Source organism: Carlito syrichta, unplaced genomic scaffold (genome assembly GCF_000164805.1).
Source record: "Carlito syrichta isolate Samal-C Ts95f unplaced genomic scaffold, Tarsius_syrichta-2.0.1 Scaffold289172, whole genome shotgun sequence".
NCBI classification, from domain to species: domain Eukaryota; kingdom Metazoa; phylum Chordata; class Mammalia; order Primates; family Tarsiidae; genus Carlito; species Carlito syrichta.
In genome coordinates, this window is record NW_007233268.1 from 47,474 (window position 1) to 66,331 (window position 18,858).

Sequence of the window (18,858 nt, forward strand, 5' to 3'; positions counted from 1 at the left end):
TCTATATGTATTTACAGCTAAGTGAGCTTTAGAAAGCAAACATCCAAAATAATTAAGATAATTTTGAAGAAAAACAAAATACCCTATCAGACATCAAGACTTATAAAGCAACAGTAAATAACACAATGTGGTAGTGATGGGCAGAATAGAGTTCCCAACAGACCAATACATATAGAGAATTTTCACAAGTCATGGAGACAACTACTAAAACTTTACAAACCAGCCAAAGAGATACCTATTAAATTAGTGGTGTTAAGAGAACTGGTTTTCTAATTTTTTTAAAGTTCCCTACTTACATCATATACAAAAATCAATTCCTGATGAGTGAAAAACTATATAAGAAAATAAAGTCTTTTCAATATTTAGAAGAAAATATAATAAAATATTTTTATGGCTTTGGAGCTTAAGAAGAATTTCTCATGCAATGTTTCAAAATGCAAACACAGGGGAAAATGTTTCAATTATAGCATATTAATTTTAAGATATCCTGTTCACTAAAAGCAACATTAAAAGATAAATGCAGGTGTAGAAAATATTTTCTTTTTTTTTTTTTTTTGAGTTGGAGTCTCACTCGGTCGCCCAGACTGAAGTGCAGTGGCCGCTCCCGGCCACCGCAGCCTCGACCTGCTGGGCTCTAGTGATCCTTCCGCCTCAGCCTTCCAAGTAGCCAGAAGTACAGGCATGTGCTACCACGCCCGGCTCATTTTTTTGTTTATTGTAGAGATGAGGTCTCGCCAAGTTTCCCAGGCGGGTCTCGAACCCGTGGCTCAGGCAATCCACTCATCTCAGCCTCCCAAAGGCGTGGGATTACAGGCTGAGCCACCGAGCCCGGCTTCGAGCCCCACTTTAAAAGCAAATAAAACTCACAGACGAGATGATGACATCCTTTGTATGTTTACTATGATACAGCAAGATTTTTCAAAACAGAGCCGATGTCCACTCCTTCCAAGCCATACAAAGGATGTCCCTAAATATGACATTTAAGACAATTCTTCATTTCTCTGACAGTGACTTCTCGAAGTGCATATATAATAAATAAATAGAAAATATATCTTTGTTCATGGTGATGCCTACAAGAAATGTTTACATACAAAACACACTATACATTTAACTCCCGAAAAAGGACCAGCTATTTCGGCAACAGTAAAAAAGACAAGCATTTCAGAGGAGTGTTGCTTTCCTTAAAGGCCAAACTTACTTTAACGCTAACAAACAGAAAGAACAACAAGAACAATTTCCTAAGCAAGAAGAAAATGTGTGCTACTAAGAAAATGCCTGGACATTGGCTCCTGGAGAATGGTTTAGGAACGAAAGTCTAATGTACAGAACCTGTACTGTGAAACATATATACAACTCTGAGAACTTTCAAATAGATCATTTTTTAAAAATGAACTGAGCCAAAGACATTCAACATTCTGGCCACCTGAAAGTGATCACATCCTAAGTGGTTCACAGTGTGAGACCCTTGCGTTAAAAGAGTTTGAAAACTCAACACAACTGTAGACGAGGACATGAGGTCATTTTTAACTCTCCTCCCATCGCCACTAATCCCCCTGGATTGGTTTTGGCCTCTGATGTGGCCATATATTAAAAGGCAGAGTCCCACTGTCACCTCCCAGCAGCTGAAAGACCAGTTTGGTAGGAACCACTGATCTGGCAGTAGGCTCTGAACTAGGAGAAGAGAGGTGAACCAGCGGACTGAGTCTCATGGCAAGAGCCAGGCAAGCCCTCTTTGAAGTTTGTGGTTGGGCAGGAGAGGGGATGAATGCAGTTCATCACAAGACCCAGGGTGACCTGGGTACCTTATGAGAGAGAACAAACCACAGATAGAATTTTCCCTTTCCACGAGCTCTTTGAGCTCTCTCTAGGGGAGGCCAGAGAGAGAGCAAGGCATTAAGCCATAGCTGAGAGGGCCTGGGGTGGACCCAACAACTGCTCAGACCTCCAGGATCAGCACAGTTGGCTCACCAGAAACAAGTCGGCGTGCCCTGAGGCCCTCTGCTGGGTCACAGCCGCTGAACTATGGGGATGGGTAGCACCAATGGAAGGTGGCAGCTGCTATGTGCCCGAACTGGGCTGGCAGGTAGTATGAACAGTGAAGGCCGCCGGTACTGACCCCCAAACCTAGGGCAGGGTGAGTTTGTGTGCGCAGAGGAGCAGGTGGGAGACAGTGGCTAGTTACCGTCCAATCCTGATGATTTTCTTTCCTTCTAGGGGACTTGTCCCCATTTCCAGAAGCTACTTCCAGAGGACTGGGCACACTGGGGCTGAAGGTTGAGGCAATATGATGTGGCAGCTCATGCTGGGGATGGGGCTCCCAGGGCCCTGCCCTGGCCGTGTGGTTCTTTCCCAACTAGGGGTCTCATTTTCTCCATCTACAAATTGAAGGCCTTGGGACTAGGTATCATCTACGGTCCTTTCCAGCTCTGAAATCCCAGCCTCATGTGTCTGCTGGAGACCATGGGGACCTGGGAATGACCAGCCCTCCAGGCTGCCTCCTGGCTGGCTCAGGGCTCCTGCCAAAGTGGACCTTTGCTGCCAGCACAACCCAGATGTCCTCATGTAGTCCCCACCCCCTCCCCTCACCCCCACACCAAAGAGGCACAGATAGGAGAGAAGCACCCAAGAGGCTGCAGGAAAGAGAAGGTGTCCGGCATCAGCCCACACCGCCCCAGGGGCTGCAGGTAGACACTTGAAGAGGGGCAGGTGGCAACACCAGAGTCTCTGATATCCTTCCCATGGCCCATTGGGGCTCACGTGGCCTTCCCAGCAGCTGATGGTAGGGGCTGGGGGTACCGTCATAGTCCACCACGGGCGGCACCGGGTAATAGCTGTCCTCACAGCTTCTTCTTCCTCACCACAGGGATGGGCACGACTTGGAAGATCTTGGCCTTGTGATCCTCGGTGTCCAGAGTCACCCAAGTAGGCCGGAAGCTGCCTTTGAAGCCAATGAATGTCATTTTCTCTGAAAAACAATGAGTCATGTGAGCAAAGACCCTGTGAGCAAATGGCTACCCCCACTCAAGTCCTCCCCCACAGCCACACTGGACTGTGGCCCCCAGGAAGAACTCTGCACCCAGCGACTCGTAGTACCTGACATTTGTTTGTATGGGGGCATGTGGGGTTGTCCCTGAGCCTCATGGCCACCAGGCAGGGTAATGGCTCTGTTTCATAGCAGGAATGGAGTGGACAGGGAGACCTTCCAGCAGATGCTATTGTCACCAGCAAGTCCCTGCCCCTCACTGAAGCCCAGAGTTCCCATCTGCCAAATGATGGCATTGGTCTATAAGGTCTCTCCTGCAGGTTTGTCACTCTGTGGCTTTTGAAGGGATTCTGAGAAGTGAAGGCATTTTTCCAAGGCCACATGAAGTTAATGACACCCAGCTCTCTCTGTCTTGCAGTGCCAAACTTGTGTGTCCAAGGGGCATGGGAATCTGGATCTGTAATCAGCCCGGCCTGGCAGGCAGTGCACATGTATCATTGCTGGGCAAGTGCCACCCGCTTTAGGTCACCTTCCATATGTGAGCTTCTGGCTACTGCATCTTAACTGAAAAGACAGAGATCCCACATGATTCCAGGCCTGGGCTGAAGAAGCTACTTCTGTTCTTGTGTTCTCCTTGGGCTGATTTGAAGGACTTGCATTATTCCTAATTTTTCTCTAGTCGCTGTCTGGGATAAACATTCCAAAGATGGACTGCTGGTTTTGATGTTTTCCATAGTCAGGATGGTGCAGTAACCAAGAAGCCCAGCTTTGAGTTAGAAAGTTTAAGATCCATGGCCGGGCATGGTGGCTCACCCCAATAATCCCAGCACTTTGGGAGGCCGAGGTGAGAGAATTGCCTGAGCCCACGGGTTCGAGACAAGTCTGGGCAACTTGGTGAGACCTCATCTCTACAACAAATCAAAAAATTAGCCAGGCATGGTGGCATGTGCCTGTAGTCCCACCTACTTGGAAGGTTGAAGCAGAAGGATCACCAGAGCCCAGCAGGTCGAGGCTGCAGTGGCCGTGAGTGTGCCACTGTACTCCAGCCTGGGCGACAGAGTGAGACACCAATTAAAAAAAAAAAAAGCTTAGGATCCATATTTTAATCGTTTGTTTTGTTTTATTTTTTGAGATAGGGTCTCACTCTGTTGTCCAGGCTACAATGCAGTGGTGTGATCATAGCTCACTACAGCCTTGAACTCCTGGGGGCTCAAGCAATTCCTCCTGCCTCAGCCTCCCAAGTATTGGGACTATAGGCATGCACCACTACACCCGGCTAATTTTTCAATTTTTTGTAGAAATGGAGTCTCACTATGTTGTCAAGGCTGGTCTCGAACTCCTGGTCTCAAATGATCCGCTTTAGTCTCCCAACGTGCTGGAATTACAGGCGTGAGCCACTGTGCCCCAGTTCTTAATCTTAAGCAAGTGGCTTAGGTAATTCTCAGTGTCCTCATTTTATTTATTTATTTATTTATTTTTCAGGCATGTGCTACCACACCCAGCTAATTTTTTTTAAATTTATTGTAGAGACAAAGTCTCCCAAGTTGCCCAGGTGGGTCTCGAACCCTCAGGCTCAGGCAATCCACTCACCTCGGCCTCCCAAAGTGCTGGGACTACAGTCTGAGCCACTGAGCCCGGCCCAGTGTCCCATTTTAAATAGAAATAATAGTACCTGTTATAGAGGGTATTAATGAATAAGTGAGATAATTGTAAAATCTTCAGCAAGTCGCAAGGGTGAACATTAAACAGCAGCCATGATGATCATGATCATTATTATCTGAGGAGCGACTCTACCTGCCTGGCCACCTCCCCAGGACTCCCTCTGAACCTTGTCTGTGTGACATGAATGAGAGCCACGCTGACATTTCTGTCCTGCTGGCTTCTTCCAGCTCAGTCAGTGAGTCTGTGCTAGGCTTCGTCACAGGAGAGTTGCCTGACCTTGGACGAGTCATGCAGCTTCTCTGGGCTTTGATTTTCTCCTTCTCTACCTATCTCAGAGGAACAACTCAGAGTTGTATAAACTACAAAGGGCTGTACAGATGTTGGGCGTCAGCTGGAATGTGGAGGAAGTCATGGGCCCTCTGCCTGTCTGAATAGCAGGAAGTGGGTAGGAGGGTCAGATCAAACCACTTTGCTGATGATACTTTTGTTAAATGAAGGGCCACTTGCTGAGCAGATGAGTGAGCAAATTTAGCAACTTTTTTTCGTGTCTGGTTGCAAGTTAGAATAAAGTTGGTGTAGTGCAGAGGTGGTCAACAGGTGATGTCTTGTTCATTCATACCCGAAGATCACTGATTATGCTGAGGATGCTGAGGCTGGACTCGAGTGTAGTAGGAAAGAATGTTCTGGACTCAGCAAAAGATACACATACACACACACACACACACACACACACATACACGCATATATATGTAGATACAGGGTCTCACTATGACTACTCTGATCTCAGACTCTTGGCCTCAAGAGATCCTCCCAGCCTGGCCTCCCCAAACACTGGAATTAAAGGCATAAGCCACCATGCCTGGCCCTCCCAGCAAAAGATAGCAGCAACCTCCATGCCAGGCACTTGCCTTCTCTGGCCTTGTGGGCACTTTAAACCCCAGCCCAATCCTTACCTTTCAACTTGAGACCCTTGTCCGCCCCAAGTTTTTCCAACACTCGGGTCCACAGGCCTCTGGGGATGGATCTTCCCTTTGACGCCATGAGCACTATGGAACTGAGTGAGAAGGGACCAGTTAGATGACTACAGTGAGGGAGCCAGGGGGACAGGGAAGGATGCTGGACTGTGCACGGTGGGACGTGAGTTGGCAGTGCCCAGTGGCCCAGCCCTGGATCTGAGAAAGGGCAGCCTCTCCTGTGAGCCGAGCTGACGGGCTCTTTCCATGTGGTGACGAACATCCTGACTCCCTCCCACGCATCTGGCCACAGTTGGTGCCCATGGCCTTCTCTAAGCCTGCACTTGGCTCGCCACTTTTACATATCTGTCCCCAAAGAGGACAGAGTATGTACACAGAGGTCACACCGCCTGGGGGCCAGCACCTACACCAGGGCTGGGCACACAGTAGGACTTCAATATGCATTTCTTCATAGGAACGCTCTTAGCCCTGTTGGAGCAGGATCAGAGGGAAACATGGTGACACAGAAAGCCGGAACAGGAGGAAGCAGAGGGGAATGAGGAAGAGGGGAGCGAGGGAAGAGGGAGAGCACCAATTAACCTTAAAGCCCTAAATCCAGGAGCTCCTGACACAGTGCTAGAGCCTTTGGGGCCAGCTGCATTGGCATCGCCTGGGGTCTTAGCACCACAGAAGCCATCTACCACAGACCTTCTGAATCAGAATCTGCATTTCAACAAGCTCTCCAGGTAGCTGTGTGCTCATTAAGGGATGAGAAGCCCTGTGCTAGAAGGTGTTGCCTGGGGCCCCTGTTTTTTGGGGGATCTTCTTTCACTGGTCATAGCTAGCCTTCTCTGAGCTGCAGGAAGAGCAGGGCTAGGTCTGAGATCTTTCTGGGAAGAGCATCATAGAGTAAGGTTGCACCAAGAGCTCAGGTTGACCTCTTATGTTTATTTATTTATTTTTTGAGTTGGAGTCTCACTCTGTCGCCCAGTGGCATGCTCATGGCCACCGCAACCTCGACCTGCTGGGCTTAAGAGATTCTTCTTTTTCAGCCTTCCAAGTAGCTGGAACTACAGGCGTGCACCAGCTAATTTTTTATTTATTGTAGAGATGAAGTCTCGCCTAGTTGCCCTGTCTAGTCTCGAACCCCTGGGCTCAGGCAATCCTCTCGTCTAAGTCTCTTGAAGTGCTGGGATTACAGACTTGAGCCACCATGCCCGGCACCTCTTATGTTTATGTCACTTCCCTCTCTGGTCAGGCAAGACAGGGTTACTGCCTTCATTTTGCAAGTGGGGAGACTGAGGCAAATTGTTGCAAAATATCTGAGAGGAACTGCCAATGTGGGAAACTGCTCCCAGAAGCGGTAGGAGGTCTGGAGCTCAGCCTGTGCTGAGCCTGAACGTTCTGACTTGCAAAAGTCAAACTCGGGAACAAGGGGTATCTACTCCCTGCCTTGGGGTGTATCCAGGCCAAAGTGCTGGGAAAACAGGCTCCATAGCAGCAAACCCAGTTCCCTGAGCCTACAGGAGGAGTGAGCACCTCCCTCTGGAACAGGAGCTCCCAGGGCAGAAGCCCCATGCGGCTTCCAGTTCTCAAAGGAACGTCGTAACCACAGACCACAGCCCAGACATGGGAAGACCATATGGGATTCTGGAGCCCGCTGTTACCTCCATCTGTGTCCCATTGGGAGCAGCAGAAATGCTCTTAAAATGCAAGGGCTTGTGTGGAGGGATGGGGAGGGGGTTGGGGGCCGCCCCAGGCTCTTCAGGAAGGCTAGAGAGGGAGCCCCAAAGGGTTGGTGGGGGAAGTCCCCTTAAGAAGAGAGGGCTTATTCCCAGCACATCATCCACTCGATCTCAGGCTCTGCTCCAAAGAGGCTGATCCACATTGCTCCATGATGGAGCAAAGGCTAAGGGCCCTTTGGCTGAGCTTAGCCTTCTTTCTGAGGGGTCTCTAGAGCTGGTTATGCCGTCCTGTTAGGGATCTGGGTTAGCTCACAGGCGTGGGACAGGGAGAAGGGCTTCTTATACCACCACAGCCTCCTGACAGCACCCAGAAGCTCACCTGCCCATGGTAGATGCACCTCTTGGTCTGGCATGTGATCCCCATGGCCTCTCTGCCCCTGCACCTGTCAGTACGGAGTGTCCCACAGAGTGGTGGGGCAGAAGCAGCTCCGAGAAGCCATTCTCAATTTTGGAGGGTGAACATCTGCCTCCGTCTTTCCCTGGGACACTGGAGGCCTCGTGGTTGGGTGGGAAGGGTGAGGCGTGGCCTGCCTTGCCCCATTTCCTGCTACTTGCCATGAGGTCAGAGAGGGGTCTGGAGGAACCCAGTTTTTGTGCCAGCCCAGTAAGGGCTTTGGCCAGAGAAGTGCATGGGGGCTGCTGTCATACACTATCTCATACATTGTTCCTCCAGGGCAGCTCTGCATCCTAGTTTCTTCTTTCCATTATTTTTATTTTTTGATTTTTTTGTAGAGACAAGGTCTTGCCATGTGGCCCAGGCTGGGCTTGAACTTCTGGGCTCAAGCAATCCTCCTGCCTCGGCCTCCCAAAGTGCTGGGATTATAGGCATAAACCACAGTGCCCAGTCCATTCTAGTTTCTTATTCCAAGCTTCTGCATCCTATTTCATTTCGAGAAAAAGTTCTCTGGACAAAAAAGGCCAGAAAACTACTGAACTCTGGATGAAAAATATATATTTCCCAAATTCGTGAATCTCATCCTTCTATATGAATCTGCACATGAAAAATAAGATGCCAGAGGAGCATCTGATGGGGGAACGGAGGAGGGACTACACGTGGGTAAGCAGAACTGCGTTCTGTGGATTCTCATGGAGTGTGAGTTCACTGCGTGCCCACCACAGAGTCTGGAGAGTACATTCGCTTTCATTCAGTAACTTTTTCCCTTTGCACCTGCTCTTTGGGTCTTGGACTTGACACTTAGACTTCCAACCAGGTTGTGGGCCCTGCACCCATTTAACCAGCTGGGCTCTGTGTTAGAAATGCAAGGGTGAGTTAGACATAGTCCCAGCATGGAAGAGGACATACCCCTGCTAGGGCAGCAGACACATCCTCCAGTGCTGTTGTGAACAGTGCTTTAGCGGAGGCAGGCCTTTTGGGCTGGATTGGAAGAGACCTCACCTATCACCGAGGAGGTGATGGAGAATGATCAGAGATCACTAAGGAGAGGACACAGGTGGTCCCAAATCTAAGAGTTTCAAACCAGCAGCCAGTATGGAAGAGGGACTAGAGCGGGGGTGATTGGAAGAGGGAGGCCCATAGGAGGCTGTGCCAGCAGTGCTGGTGATAGACAGAGAAGGCCTGGACAGAGCATCAGCAGAGAGGACACTGGTGAGAAAACTGGCAGAAAGCAGTGATGTAGGTGACTTGACAGGTGCGGTGACAGAGAGTGGGCAATGAAGGAGAGAGGAGAGTCATTGCAGTGTCCAGATTGGTCTGATTATCAGGGTGAATGGAAACAATTTACTTAAAACCAGGGAGTCAGGAGGAGAGGTTGGTTTGGGGCATTAAACACCTAAAAAGGCTAAGAATTCAGTTCCATATGAGACGTCCAGGTGGCGTTCTCCAAGTAGCAGCTGGTTCAGAATGTCTAGTGCTTAGGAAGGAGATCTGGGCTGGAGAGACTCAGAAGCCACCAGCACTTGGACCGTTTTGTAGGTGTGGGCGGGGATGAGATCATGGCGGGAGGGTGTGTAGGGAGCAGGAGCAAGACCCGGGCAGCCGGCCCACGTGCCGCGGGGCTGTCCCGTCTCCCCAGCCCGACCTACATTCATAGCAACCCTGGCTCCAGTGCCAGTGTTCATGGGCCCGCCCAGCACTCAGGACATGCAGGCAGACTTTAGAGACCCCCTGGGCTTTTCCAGACTGCTCTGCAATGAGGGCCTCTGTGAGAGGGAGGGGGCTGTTGTCCAGGGGTTTGCTAGGCCACCGGCCAGTGCCGGAAACAGAGGCATAAACTCACTTGTCAGGCATGGCCGCCACGTAATTGAAGAGCTGCCATGGAATGCCCTGCAGGATAGCATTCCTGAAGCTCATGTGGCTCACCACGTGGCCTTGACGCCCGTCGATCACCACCACCTGGATACCGTCCTCCGAGCTGGGATACCTCCTCCCATCCACCTGCAGAGCCAGAGAAACCGAGTGTGATGCAGGATCCTCAAGTCCCCCCAGGTTCTCCTGCCTGGGTGGTTTCCATGAAGACCCTGCAGACAGACATTGCCTGTGCTGCTGTTCAAAGCCAAAACTGACTTATCTCAATTCCTTGTAGCCCTCTATAGTGGATCAAATAGTGAACCCCCCAAAGATATGTCCACTTGGGACCTGGGAACGTGAATTAATTTGGAAACAGCATTTTTGGAGATGGAATTCAGTTAAGATTTTGAAATGGAATCATCAGAATTTTAGGGCAGACCCTAAGTCCAATGATAGGTGTCCTTATCAAAGAAAGGCAGAGGGAGATATGAGACTCAGACACTGAGGAGAGAAGGCCTTGTGAAGACAGGCTGTGACTGGAGCGATGTGTCTGCAAGCCAAGTAGCATCAAGGTTGCCAGAAACCAGGATAGGCGTGGAACAGATTCTCTCTCAGAGCCAGGAGCCAGCCCTGCCAACACCTTAATTTCGAACTCCTGGCCTCTTGAACTGTGAGAAAATAACTTTCTCTTGTTTCAATGGAAGGCACCCAGTTTGTGGTAATTTGCTGTTGTGGTGTTTAAATTTTTGTGAAGTCAGGGTCTCACTATATTGCCCAGGCGGTCTCGAACTCCTGGCTGCAAGTGATCCTCCCACTTCAGCCTCCCAAAACTCTGGGATTACAGGTGTGAGCCACCACACCCAGCCTGTGGTGATGTGTTGCAGCAGCCTAGGGGACTAATACCACCTCGCAGCGAGGAAGCGTAAGCCCTGTAGGGCCAGAGTCACTTACTTCGATGTAAGCAAAGTCGTTCCGCAGGTGGAAGAAATGCTGCTTGGCACTCTCCATCTTTACCTCCAAGAAGTGGTCCTTCGTCTTCTGGAAAACAAATAGAACCCGACGCAGTTGTTGTGGGTGTTCATACTCCTCATCTCCCCAGGGCCCCAGCCCTAGGCAGCGGTTTGTGGAGCTGAGAAAGGGACCCCCTTGGGCTGGACCCGACTGAAGGCAGAGGGGCCCAGGCTCGCCATCCGCCACTCACCAGCTGAGAACCAAAGAGCTTCTTGGGCATCGGCACGTCCACCATGGCCCTCTCGGCGAACTTGGGGTAGGCAGTGGCTGTGCAGTCGCTGACGCTCGCGTTCTTTGGGATCAGAGCTTTAATCTTGATTCTTTCACAGCCTTTCACAGAGCAGAAGGCAAACTTCTCTTTCTCATTCTGAGCTTTCAGATTCAGGAACAGCAGCCTGCACACAGGGAGCGTAGCTGAGCGTTTGCTTTGGCATCCAGAAGCTCCTCCTCCCCCTCCTCCACGTCCTTCTCCCTGCCCTCCCCGGACATTGACTATGTTCCTGTTACTGTAGTTAGACCCAGCAGGCCTTACAAAATGGAGCCGAGCCTACTAGAGGGTAATATGTAGTTGGAGAAATAAAAAAACAAATACATTGAAGGAATAGCTAATAATAATGGCAATTATATTCTGAGTGTGTGCTATATGCCATGCCAAGCCCGTGCCATATATTAACCCATCTCATTTAATCCTCAAACAATCCTCTCCAGTAGGTACTGTTATCATCCTTGTTTCCTGGATGGGGACATCATGGCTCAAAGAAGTGAAGTGACTCTCCCAGGACCACGCAGCTGGGAAGGGACAGAGCTGGGACTTTCCATCCCATCCTTGTGCCTGGTGAGGAAATGCTCTGTCCTCCTAACTCTACTTTCTCCAAACCACAATTTATTGCAAAATTTATTTTATAACCTATTAAAAATAATCCTTAATACTGTGAAGGAAGCTGACTAGTGTTTCAGGGAGAAGATGAGGAAACCACAGTACTAACTTGGAATTCATCATCACCATTCTTTAGCTCAGAAAAACATGGTCAGGCTGAGTCCTACGTTGGAACATTAGCTGCTATGATCTGGACCACCTGGCACTGACACCCTCTGGGAGCTGACCCTCCGCTGAGCCCAGTCAGACCAGGGAGCCAGATTTGTACCGTGAAGCCAGGCCCTCAAAGTCCCACCACACAGCTGATTGGACCAGATACACACTGGACTCACAGAGGAGCCATTGATTGGCTCCCCAATGAGCAAGGAGATTCTCCCTCCACGAGACCCAGTGGGTCTTGTCAACTACTGGTTCGTGCTTGAACTGAAAGGCCACATGGAGTCAACACGGGCGCAATCGTGTTGTGCTCCATGCCTACTGAGGAATCGAGAAGGCAGTTTGCAGCAAGAAGCCAATTCAAGAGGCCCAGCATGCGTGGGTATGTGTGTGAATGTGAGAAAGAGAGAGGTACCCCCTAGGGGCTTTGCTGTTTCAGCACCAGAGCCCAAGAGGCCCAGTGAGGATTTCGCTTCTTGAAGATACCTTGGTTTCCTTGCAGAAGCACCTTTACTTTATTTTTTTAATTTATTTTTTGAGACAGGGTCTTGCTCTGTCACCCAGGTTGGATTGTAGTGTTATGATCATAGCTCACTGCAGCCTTGAACTCTTGGGCTCAAGCCTCAGCCTCCCAAGTAGCTGGGACTACAGGTGCATGCCACCACACCTGGCTAATTCTTTTTTTTTTTTTTAGTTGGAGTCTCACTCTTGTCGTCTAGGTGGAGTGCAGTGGAACACTCACGGCCACCACAGCCTTGATCTGCTGGGCTGAGGCAATCCTTCCATCTCAGCCTTCCAAGTAGCTGGAACCACAGACGCATGCTACCATGCCTGGCTAGTTTTTATGGTTTATTGTAGAGATGAGGTCTCACCAAGTTGCCCAGCCTGGTCTCAGACCCCTACGCTCAGGCAAGCCTCCCATCTCAGCCTCCCAAGTAGCTGGGACTACAGGTGCATGCCACCATACTCGGCTATTTTTTAAAAAATTATTCTTAGAGACGAGATCTCGCTCTGTTGCCCAGGCTGAACTCGAACTCCTGGGCTCAAAGAATCCTCCTGCCTCAGCCTCCCAAAGTGCTGGGATTACAGGTGTGAACCACTGTGCCCAGCCCTGACATTTGGTCACCACAGTAAATGTTATCTATTTTTTAATTTCATACAAGAGTATCATACAATATGGACCTTTTAGTGTCTTTTTTTTTTTTGGTACTACATTGTATCTCTAAGATTTATCCATGTTTAATTATTTTTTCTAGAAATTCTTTAGTTTGTTGTTGTTGTTGTTGTTTTGAGTTGAAGTCTCGCTGTCACCCAGGCTGCCATGGAGTGGCATGCTCCCGCCCACTGCAGCTCCCAGGGTCAGGCAGTCCTTCCACTTCAGATTCCAGGTAGCTGGAACTACATGTGCACACCATCACAACTGGCTAATTTTTTAATTTATTGTAGAGATGAGGTCTCGCCATGTTGCCCAGGCTGGTCTTGAGCTCCTGGACTGAGGCAATCCACTTGCCTCGGCTTCCCAAAGTGCTAGGATTACTGGCGTGAGCCACTGCGCCCAGCCTTTTCTAGAAAGTCTTAAAGTAGAAAAGTGCTATCCTCATTTTTCAAATGAAGATACTGAGCTCACAGAGGATGTTTTCCCAAAACTGTCAGATCTTGATCCTTAATATACTTAGACCTAAGATCCAGGGTCTTTTCACTAGACCATGCTATAAATGGCATTAATTACATGGTTATTCTTAGGATTACTGGAAGGCCAGGGGACAAGACGGGGCTAAACACTTTCATGCAGCCAAGTGGGCGTCTGCTCACCCTGAGTCCTCGTCCCAGTAGTAGTGGCTCCTGCCAGGGTAGCTCTGCTCCACCTTGTCCATCTGCGAGGTTCTCACGAAGGTGCCCGTCTTGGATGTCTGCTTCAGCAGGCGATTGTGAACATCCGAGAGGATGGAGAAGGTGGTACCCCGCGGGTAGCAGAGCCCCACTCGGATCCAGTCGCCCCTGGGACCGAGAAGAGAGTCGGGTTACAAGTAGGCATGTCCAGGCCACAACACCTTTGGGCATGCCTAGGAGAAACCAAAGCATTTCTGCCAAATACACCTCCATTTCTGTATGGGGAATTTGTTTTTTCTTTCTTTTAAGTTTTCTTTTTTTTTTATTGGGGGTCTTGCTCTATCCCCCAGGCTAGAGTGCAGTGGCACAATCACAGTTCACCACAGCCTCGAACTCCTGGACTCAGGAGATCTTTCTACCTCAGCTTCCCAAGTAGCTGGGACTACAAGCACACGCCACCACGCCCAACTAATTTTTTGAATTATTTGTAGAGAAGTGGTCTTGATATGTTGCCCAGGCTGGTCTCGAACTCCTGGCCTCAGAGAATCCTCCCACCTTGGCCTCCCAAAGTGCTGGGATTACAAGAGTAAGCCACCACACTCAGCCTATTTTTTTCTTTTTAAATAGAGACAGGGTTTCGCTATTTTGCCCAGGTTGATCGCAAACACCTCAAGCAATCCTCCTATCTTGGCCTCCCAAAGTGCTAGAGTTACAGGTGTGAGTGAGCCACTGCACCTGGTCTGTATGGAGCATTTTGAAAGAACACTTGCTGTTGGTAATGACTGAGTTGCAAAGTGTTCAGGGAGAGAGGGAGAGATGGTGGCTGCCCGTGAGCAGGAAGGATCCTCCGAATGGGTCTTTTGTGCATGTCCAGGGCCTACACTGGGGGTGCTCCGTATGGAACTTTGGCTGGAAAAAGACCTCCTTTCAGCTGGGGTGTAGTCAAAGAGCACAGGATGTGAAGGACCTAGGCTTGACCCCTTCTGAGGCCAGCATGATGGTAGGCCCCTTTCATTTCTTTGAGTCTCATTTTCCACATCTGATAAATGTCCCTCTCACAGGCATACTCTGACAAGTAAATAATGTACACAGAAAATACTTAAACATAAATAGCGCCTGGATGCCCTCAGCCTAATCACTTTATCTCGTAACACCCAGATATTTTTGCCATTTATTAAGCACTTGGTAATGCCAGGTCTGGGTAAAATGCCTGTTATATGTTATCTCACTTGAACCTCCTCGCCCTCCTGCTAGGGGATAGTCTCCTCCCTCAAAGATGAGGAAACTGAGCTTCCAACCGGCTAGCTGTCCTGCCCATGGTCACCCCCGCCCAGAGTGGGGCTCGACCTGTGTCCTCTGATTCTTGGCTCCTGGGTGATGTCAACCCTTCTAGATACTTCCTGCGGGGGTCACGTGGGCTAACCTGAGGTCCCTGGAGGGGTAAGCCCAGGCCTTTGCAACAAGACATCATGATCACTACTGGGTTTTTTTTGTTTTTTTCCTCCTCCCACGCAGCCACTCCTGCCATCATCTTGGAATCGACTCACCCATTAGCACCACTACTTTGAGCTCAGCCAGGGCAGCGCCCCCAGATCCCAGTATTCCTGGCCGGGCACCCACTCACTTGTTGAAGTTGATGAGCCAGATGGCCAGCTCGGCGGGGGCCGTCTGGTCCCAGTGGATGGTGTAGCCCTTCTGCAGAGTGATGACCGGCTGGTACTGCTGGTAATGAGTACTTCTGGTGAGCGCCCCCTCCAGGTAGAGGGGGTGGCTGGGGAAGTCGTTCTTGATGATTTTCATTCGCAGGTTGCTGGTCTTGTAGGCCTGAATGTACATCTTTGAAAACCCAAAAAGGAAACATGCAATGAGGCTATCACAGGGATTATTCCAAGAGCGTCTGGTTAACGTCTGACTACAGACTGCACTTTCAAAGGCACTTTCTCTCCACAGAGCCCTTTTTAGAAGACTTGAATGAAAGAAAGGCCAAATAAGGGGACATCTCTTCCTGCTGGTGGATGCAGCCCAGCTTTGGCGGTGCGATCCAGCGGATGCTTCAAAAAACCGTTCTGCTGAGGAGCTACCAGTGGAAACTTGGGAGGGGTTTGCTTCAGAGTCAGATAGCAAATTTTGGGAAAAGGAGGAAGAGGTGGAAGGAGGTGGGAGAGAGAGAGAGAAAGAGAGAGAACTTTGATAATTCTGCTGCAAATGCAACTTGCCTTTAATTGGCCGTTGTTCTACCTGCATTTGAGAGTGTGTCTGGGGGTGTTCCCTCCTTTTCCCTCTGACTTTCAGTGTCTGACCTCTGCGGCCAGTCCATGTGGTGTCTGTACATACTAGGTGAATGAATGGTGCCAAGTCTCAGAGAAAAAACTGAAAGCAAGACTGTCAGCCATTGAGTTCCAGAGACCAAAGCACCTGGATGCTTTAGGCCAATCTTGGTTTAAGACACTGTGTCCTGCCAGGGGCGGTGGCTTACACCTGTAATTCCAGCACTTTGGGAGGCAGAGATGAGAGGACTGCCTGAGCCCCGGGGTTCAAGACCAGCCTGGGAACCTGGCAAGACCTCGTCTCTACAGTTAAAAAAAAAATTAGCCAGGCATGGTGGTACACCGCCTACGGTTCCAGCTACTTGGAAGGCTGAGGTGGAAGGATCACTTGAACCCAGTAGGTTGAGGCTGCGGTGACCATGAGTGTGCCACTGCACTCCAGCCTGGGCAACAGAGTAAGACACTAACTGGAAAAAAATAAAACACTGTGTTCTGCTTTATAGCATATGGCCAAGAGAGACCATCACACCTTGTGCCTTTGGAAGAAAGCACTGTCTTCTTCTGTACTTTTATCCTACATAAGATGGAAAGAGAAACTTCAATCCTGCCCAACTTATGGAATTGTCATGAATATCCAAGGGCAAAAGACACATTAAAGCATTTTGTAAGTGAAGGAATAAGATGATTTTATTTTCTTTTTTGAGACAGGATCTCACTCTGCTACTCAGGCTGGAGTACAGTATTACAATAATAGCTCACTGCAGCCTTGATCTCCTGGGTTCAAGTGATCTTACTTAAGTAGCTGGGACTACAAGTGTGCACCACCACGCCACTTTTAAATTTTTAAATTTTTTTGTAGAAATGGGGGTCTCGCTATGTTGCTCTCCTGATCTTGAACTCCTGTCTTTAGGCAATCCTCCCGTCTCAGGCTCCCATAGTGCTGGGATTATAGACGTGAGCCACTGTGCCCAGCCTGAGGAGATTATTAATAAAAATTAACCTGTTGCTGGTTATGACAACTTTTGGCAAACTCCACCAATTGGCCCTTTTCTGAAGAAAACAAATAAGTGTCAGAAAGAAAAGGTGGGAGGTCAAATCAAGGCTCCACATGGGATGCCCAATCCTTGAACAGTGATGCTGTGTGATTCTAATGGTGTGGCTGCCAGGCTTGAGGGCTTGGTCATCCTTCAATTATCTGGGGCATGAGTCCCAGCTGTCAGCTCCTTCGGACTTCACTTCCCTCCTTGCTTTCCTCAGACCCTCACATCAACCACTTGCTCCCAGGAGCACGTTGGCCCTTGCTCTTTCCATGCCTGCAGCCGGAGGCTCACCCTGGATCATTCCACACAGGTCCACTTCCCCTCCCGGGGCTCTTGAGCAGGGCTGAGACTATCCCACAGCCTGGGAGAGAGGCGTCTCCGCAAACGTACTGTCTCCAGTCTCCACTGGGCTTTCAACACTGCCCAGTGCCCCTTCCACACGCCTCTTGTCAACATTTTCTGTCTCTACAGAGGCTCTTCCAAGCCTTTATCACTCTCTGCAGGCTACCCTCCTCGGGTCCACTCCCAGAATTCCCAGCACATGACCTCACCCTCTACCACAGAAAGAAACACCCTCGACTTCCTGCCTTCTGCTCCTGTCTTTCCTCTGGCCCTTCTTGCTGCTAAACGCTATCCCCACCACCTCCTCTGACACCTGCTCCCTCCACCACCTCCTCTGACACCTGCTCCCTCCACCACCTCCTGTGTTCCCCTCACCCCTATGGCCCTTTTCCCTTGAATCTGACACTAGCACCCTATCCCATCTCCTCTCCACCCCCAAACCACCATTCAGCCATTTTCTAACCCCTAATTCCTGATGTCCACAGTAGTGATAATGATGCCTGCCTTGTAGGGTGGTTGTGAAGACGTCTTCACTCATATGTATGTCCTTCTCCCCCTGGGACCACTTGGTTCACAGTGCTGCTCCCCCATTCTGAGTCTTTGTTTCCTCAGGCCTCTCTCCCCTTACTCATGGATATCCCAGTTACTCAACCAAATAATAGCAGCAACGACCATATAATAATGGCTCACTAATATTTTCAGTTCTACCCCATTCCAGGTACTTTCTAGACCTGCACTGTCCCACATGTAGCCACTAAGCACCAGATGGATAGGCAGAGTGGCTCGGGGTCTAAATTCTACATTTTAGTTTAATTAATTTAAATTTGAGTTTCAAAACAAAAGCGGTGTAAATTTTTTCCTATCCTAATTACCCTGATTTGATCATTACATATTTTATACATGTCTCAAAATAGCAATTGTACCTCAACAGTATATACAACTATGATATATATTAAAATATCCCAAGGAAGTTTTTCCCTTGAAACACAACTTAATTGTTTTGGTAGGACTACATTTCACTTTGTGAAAAATTGAGGGGGTGGGGCACATAACATCAATAAGGGTGCCTGATCCTAATCCAGGCAAAGTGAGGTCCAATGGGAGGCCCAAACTTGACCTGTAGGTAAATCACTTATGTATCCATCCTGACTTGTCCCCCATATCTTTAAAATAAAGAAACAAGCCAGGCATGGTGGCTCATGCCCGTAATCCCAGCACTTTGAGAAGTAGAGGCAAGAGTATTGCCTGAGCTCAGGGGTTGGTGACCAGCCTGGGCAACATGGAGAGACCTCGTCTCTACAATAAATCAAAAAATTATCTGGGTGTGGTGGCGCAGACTTGTAGTTCCAGCTACTTGGAAGGCTGAGGTGGGAGGATCACCTGAGCCCAGCAGGTCGAGTCTGTGGTCACCGTGAGCATGCCACTTCACTACAGCCTGGGTAACAGAGTGAGATTACAACTTGGAAAAAATAATAAATAAATAAATAAAAATGGAATGGGCTGCAAGTATAATATATGGTGGAGGCTGGGCTCGGTGGCTCAGCCTGTAATCCTGTGCTTTGGGAGGCCAAGGTGAGTGGATTGCCTGAGCCCGCGGGTTCGAGACCCTCCTGGGCAACTTGGCAAGACCTCATCTCTACAATAAATCAAAAAATTAGCTGGGTGTGGTAGCGTGCGCCTGTAGTTCCAGCTACTTGGAACGCTGAGGCGGAATGATCGCCAGAGTCCAGCAGTCGAGGCTGCG

The 18,858-nt window shown here is 49.4% G+C and overlaps 1 protein-coding gene across 1 annotated transcript in view; it reads right to left on the reverse strand.

Moving 5' to 3' along the window:
* Window positions 1-2,794: 2,794 nt before the first annotated feature.
* The window catches only part of CEMIP (cell migration inducing hyaluronan binding protein), a 178,264-nt gene continuing 162,200 nt past the window's right edge, over window positions 2,795-18,858 (reverse strand). Inside the window, exons 23-29 of the mRNA XM_008054159.2 lie at window positions 15,090-15,301; window positions 13,448-13,633; window positions 10,793-10,997; window positions 10,543-10,629; window positions 9,581-9,738; window positions 5,599-5,699; window positions 2,795-2,965 (exon numbers count right to left, since the gene is read on the reverse strand). Coding sequence (XP_008052350.1) covers window positions 2,838-2,965; window positions 5,599-5,699; window positions 9,581-9,738; window positions 10,543-10,629; window positions 10,793-10,997; window positions 13,448-13,633; window positions 15,090-15,301 — 1,077 coding nt within the window. The 3' untranslated portion in view covers window positions 2,795-2,837. The remainder of the gene's footprint in view (window positions 2,966-5,598; window positions 5,700-9,580; window positions 9,739-10,542; window positions 10,630-10,792; window positions 10,998-13,447; window positions 13,634-15,089; window positions 15,302-18,858) is intronic.